Source organism: Anopheles darlingi, chromosome 3 (genome assembly GCF_943734745.1).
Source record: "Anopheles darlingi chromosome 3, idAnoDarlMG_H_01, whole genome shotgun sequence".
In the NCBI taxonomy this organism is placed as follows: Eukaryota; Metazoa; Arthropoda; class Insecta; order Diptera; family Culicidae; genus Anopheles; species Anopheles darlingi.
In genome coordinates this window covers 43424939-43430938 of record NC_064875.1, presented here as the reverse complement: position 1 = coordinate 43430938, position 6000 = coordinate 43424939, and the positions used below count along the sequence as shown (strand labels likewise).

The following is a 6000-nucleotide window of genomic DNA, read 5'->3' as shown; positions in this document are numbered from 1 at the left end:
TGCGCTAGAGTTTTCGCCCCGTGTGGCCACGGCTAATGGCGCAAAGGACCATAGCTTGTCTCTTCTTTCTACACTGCGCATATTAAATGTGTTTCTATTTTGGTTTTGTTTTGCTTTTGCCGATATTTTACTCACTATTCCAACGCCCATGCCTAGGCTGGCCATTTTGCTGGCGATCGAATGATGCGGGTGCCCCGGTGGCTGTTGATGATGGTGATGATGCTGCTGCAGGTGGTGATGTCGATGCAGATGATGCGAGGGATGGTGCGCCAGATGGTGCTGCTGTTGCTGCAGGTGGTGGTGCTTATCCTTCACAGGGGAAACTGCTTTTCTACTACTGCTGCTGCTACTGCTACCCCTCCTAGAGGTGGTGGTGAGATCGTGCGATTCTAGCACTAACACCGACGATCCATCGTCCTCACCGAGGCGGCTCGACGATGTGCTGGCGATCGTTGCCGAGGTTGGTGGACCCCGTTCAACACCGTGCAGGTGTGCGAGAGGATGCTGCAGATGCGCCTGCTGCTGGTGGGTGGAAGGCAGATGGTAATTGCTGGTACTGGTGCTACTGCTGCTGCCGCCGGATCGCCCTCGGCCGGAACTGCCACTGTTTTTGCCGTTTTCACTGTAACCGGGCGCTTGCGAAGAGCTACCACCACTGGCCCCACGGCCACCACCACCACCACCACCACCGGCACCTGATGAAGGTCCTCCACTACCGCCGCTACCACTACCACCGCCGCTGCCGCCGCCGTAGGGTCCAGATCCCGGTGGCGGAGGGGGAGGAGGAGGTTGCTGATGATGATGATGGTTCCGATTGTCCGGTGGCGATCGGGATCGGTACGGTTTGTAGCGTTTGGCTGCGGGCGAGTAGTCCTGCTCGTACTGTGGTTCCCCCACTTCACATAAACCCTTAATTTTAAGCTGTTCCGCGGTCCGTAATAAACTCTGGAAACGAAACGAGGAAAAAGGAAGAAATATATTAGAAACAAATCATTCCAGAAACTTCACATTGCATATTGCATGAATTCCCGATAAACTCGTAGCTTATTCGCACTCAAAATGGCTTCTTGCACCATAATCATAAGCAGCATACCGCGAACGCGCAGTACCAGTATCGACCAGATTTGAGATCATATCACGCGGTTGTACGCTTGCAGACACTTATTGAGTTAGAAATGGGGCGAAGGGTCCACTGAGGTGCACGTGCCAAGCACTCGTGGTTTTCTTTCGTCTTTCGCACATAACTTGCTGCACACACCCACCATGGCACCACGGAAGGACAGCCATAGAAGAGAACCTTCGGTGACCCAGGCCAAAAGCGGTACGAAAAGAATAGAAAGAAAAGCACCAAGCGACGTTACGCTACATTGCGCTGCGCTGGACAGGGAGCTGCTGTTTAATTCAATTTAAGAACATTTCTCCTGGCGCCCATTGATAAAAGACCACGGTGCGGTGGTGCTGCGCCTGTGCGCCGTAAAAGCGTTAAGGGCGGAACGGGACCAAAGAAGGACCAAAGAGAGAAGAGCTGAAACACAACACACAAACTGGGGCGCAGTGGCAAAGTGAAAAATAGAAGAAAACGACCAGAGAATGGAACTTGATGTGGACGGAGGAGACGCCGCGGAAAGGCCACAAAACGAAGCCGAAGTAATTCGAACGAAAAGAAAACCTCCTGATCCTCTACCTCTCACCGGCCTGCCTGCCTTACGTCTTTATACTCCAGCCACAGAAGCATGCGGACTCGAGACCTCGATGACTCAAGTGTGCTCTACTAAGAGGCGCCTCCGACGACGACGACGACGACGACCTTGACAGCCGTTAACCTGATACTCAATATTTACACATGCTACACGCTTCTTATTTCCCCCTTTCTTCTTTCCTTTCCTTTTCTCTCTTTCTCTGCGCGCTTTATCAGCGACCAAACAGTGCCAAACGAGACGACGCACTGGCTGGGCCATAGTAACGATGACGACGATGAAGGAAGGAGGAGGATGAGGAATAAAATGGAAGAGAAAAACGGGAAACGGGAGTTACGGGATGGAAAGCAAAGGAAAAGCCCGATGATGCCCGCGACGGCAACGGCGAAGACGACGACGACGAGCGCGTAATACACAAAACAGAAACATATTCCACGCCGCTCTTCGTCTTTCGCCTTGTTCCTTCTCTGCTCTGCTTCCTCCTACTTTCAACCTTGCGCATTCCCCTCCCAGGTTCCCGTGGCCTCTTCTCTGTCTCTCTCTCTCTCTCTCTCTCTGGATTCCCTTTTCTTGTTGATATTTATGCCCCATATTTTTACGCTATTCACAATTTCATCTTCACCCATTTGTGCGCGAGGGCGCAGCGTGGTGCGGTGGTCGTGTCTCGACGCCGGTCGTTTCTCGTCTGCTCTGCCTCGTCTCGACAGACACACCGACACACCCTTCTTCTCCTACTCCCCCGTAATCGACCATCAGCATCATCGCAATCTTTCCCATTTCTCTTTCTAAACAGCGACAGATTCGCTTTTCTTTCGCCCCCGTTGCCCTTTCGTTTTCGTCCCTTTGGCCAGTCAGAATCATTGCTCTTTTCTACTTCCGTGTAGAAGAGAGAGAGCGCGTCATAGAGCACGATCCTGGTGGCCGGTGCCAGCGGATGATGTTCTTCAGTGTACACACATTACCCCCTATCGCGGCTTGTATATATTATGTTGCTCGCAAGGTTCTGTTCGTCTTTTGAGTTTGTGTGTGTGTGTGTACGTGTGGTGATGTTTGTTTGTTGTGTTACTTATTGTTCTTTTCTGTTTTGATTCCCACACAGCGCATCTCTTCTATTCGCGAATCCGCGACGCTTACTTGGTTTTTTTCCCCTGATACGTTAGAGCGATGTACATGGGCATAGATTCTAGGATATACTACTGTGTCCAAAAAGTAAGGTGACATTGGATGTATTTTGAAAGTTCCTTAATTTTTCTTCCAAATCAATTTTTTTGCCATCAATGTAATCCCTCCCAGACACAATGCACTTATGCCGACGAATTTTCCAGTTTTCTAAACACGCGAAAATGTCGTCTTTAGGAATGGCCTTCAGCACCTTTTTCGCAGCGGCTTGAATCTGCTCTATCGTGTCAAAACAGTGTCCCCGGAACGTAATTTAGGGCTTGTCTAATAGCCAGAAGCCAAATGTAACCAAATCAGGCGCATACGGTTTTATTGGAACGATATGAGTGAAAATATTGGCAAAAAAGTCACAGAAAACCAACGAAGTGTTAGATGGTGCATTATCGTGATCGAACACTGACGCGCTTAAGATGAAAAACATTCTTCCAAATGTAATTAGCGGATATGTTTGATATGCAAATATCATAAACAAAGTCTCTTTTTGTTTATCGACGGTTTTTCAACACCAAATCTTTGATTTTTTGGACGTGAGCTGCATCGATTGTCGTTGGTGGTCGTCTAGAGCGTTCTTCCTCTTCAAATCGTTCCCGACCCTCCTGGAAGTCTTTCCAACAAGTGTAAATAATTTTTATTGACGTAGTATCGTCACTAAAGATATTCTGTACCATTCGCATTGGTATATTTGCAGCAGAAAAAATATTTTTAATGCAAATTCTTTGTTTAAAAATTTGCGACATGGAGAAAAACGAAGAATGCACTTTTAGAATGAAAAACGAAGAATGAATATTTTGACGTGAAACTTGCCATGGTTGTTAATAACAGTGCTGACAACATATAAAAAATACAAAACTAAAGATATCCTTTTATGCGGGCAATTTGGACACCGTGTCACCTTACTTTTTGGACACAGTAGTAGGTTAATCGCGTACAGGTTAATAGGAACTGGTCTGGCTCTAATATTAGAAGATCATTTATTAACAGTTATTTTGCGAACATTTTGTGAAAGCAATTAGGATATGCCAGTACTAGAAAAGGCATCTAGTATCAGGCCTCATTCATGTAGCCCTAGAATCGTTGATCGTTGAACGTTGAAATTAGATCAATGTGTGCTTGTAGTCTACCAAGAAGGAAATAAAGCCTCGAACTGTGGACTACCTCGTGCAAATCATCGTGAAACATTGCAAGATAGGTGAACTACTACTAAATGCCACTTTTAGTCCTTATCACAGTTAAGTTTGCGCAATAAACAGTCGCTTTGTGCTTAAGTTCGCAACGTACCAAGAGTGATAAAGCCATGCAAAGTAAAGCATGTTATGCTGTACTATTTTTGCCTTAGCCAACCACTAATTTACATCTTCATAGCAATAATCATGAAATTCACGTGCACACATTTTGGAAATTGCAAAACACCTCCAACAGATTAAACCTTGGACGACCAGGCGAAGCACCACCACCATTATCGGCCTCCGATTGCCAAATTCAAAACCGCGATCGCTGTGACTGCCCAAAAACAATCCCAAAACCCCGCATTAAGCACAGCCTCCTCCGGGGGGTTCTGCAACTCTACCCTGAACCGATAGAAACCATTACACCAGAGGGGGCGGTGGTCAAAGCATGCTGTGAGTATTACGTTACAAACGCTGCTGCTGCTGCTGTTGCGATAATAAATAACGCTGTAGGTGGGGGCATAATGGCGACGCAAAACATTCACAAAAATATCAACTCGCCCACCGTCAGAAAACAGAAATCAACACCAGCAACGCACCAATTGACTTCTCTTCAGCATCCTCCGCCCCCCTCCCATTCATGTTTTATCCAATTTGGCATTTGGTTACTACGGGTACGCGGCTTACTAAGAATGTAAAAATAAATTTAAGTACAAACCACGAGACACACAGTCAACTGAACGCGTTCGCATCTCTCCCCGCATTGCTTACGAGAGCACAGAGTAGAAAAGCTCGATAGGAGAAAAAAAATCAATACAGTACCAGGTAGGGAAAGGGGAGGTGCGGCTTTGGTAAAGATATAAAGCGTTGGTCTTTGCCACAGCATTAATGGAATTAAATCTAGATTTTTTTTTTTTTTTTGAAGGAAAAAAGGAAAGTGGCTAGCGATGGCCCTCGGGACCAAATTACTTCGCTCTTATCGAGCACCACTCATCAAAGGCCCATCTACACACTAATGCGGGAATGACTTTACTCCCGCTGTGACCGCAACGAACACCGTGCCATGCCCTCGAGAGGGATCGATATCGAAGGATCCTTGCTGTCGAGAAGGGCAACCAAAGGATCTACGATAAAAAAAAAGGGATAATCAATTTGAGAATTCGTCCACAAATCGTTTCAGCGCACGCACCTCTCCCTACGCCAGCCCGTCGTCGTCAGCAAGAAGTCACTAAATATTAACGAAATACATTTACCCCCCAAAAAAAAAACCTCCCGGCTATCGCTCCTACCAATACACAAATACGGTGTGTGTGTGTGTGCGCGAGTCCGAGAAGTAGCGGCGCGCAATCGTGTGCTTGTCTCGCGAGAAATAATCGAACGTAAAAAGTACGAAAAAAAAAATCCCTCACACTGGAGGAGCGCACATTTGGAAGCCACCATACTACTACCACACCACCACAATTCGCAGAAACGTCGTCGAGCGAATCCAGAATGGCCATACGAAAGACCACCGCCGTCGTCGGCTCCTTGCTATTCCGCACAATCCACAAAAGAAGCCAAAGAAACGCGACGCAAGAACACAAACACACACACACGTACACAAGAAGACGATGGGGGGGGGGGGGAATGGAGCATGAATCGCCGGCCCCCTTCCCGAGAGACGAGGCGAGGACCAAAGACGATAAGGAAGAAATCGAAAGAAAGAAAAAAAAAAAGAGCCAGAATGATCGAGCGACAGAAAGAGAGAGAGCCCGCTTCAGGAGGCAGCACACACACCACTAAACCACTTTCTGTGTGTGTGTATGCGTGCCTGGCTATGTGTCCACTACACCACTTTTGTTTGTTTTTTTCCCCCTCTTCTTTCCTTTTGTCCGGTATGCTGCTCGCTCCTAGCTGGCTCACATATCTCTCCATTTCGCAATCGGATCTTTTCGTTGCTTTCCGTTCTAACACGCCAC

General features: G+C 47.4%; 1 protein-coding gene across 6 annotated transcripts in view; it reads right to left on the bottom strand.

Moving 5' to 3' along the window:
* Positions 1-6000, bottom strand: part of LOC125957522 (histone-lysine N-methyltransferase Suv4-20-like) — an 84384-nt gene that overhangs the window by 12049 nt on the left and 66335 nt on the right. For all 6 annotated transcript variants that reach the window (XM_049690284.1, XM_049690277.1, XM_049690281.1 and 3 more), the window contains exon 4: positions 136-945. In XM_049690284.1, the coding sequence (XP_049546241.1) occupies positions 136-945 (810 nt within the window). The remainder of the gene's footprint in view (positions 1-135; positions 946-6000) is intronic.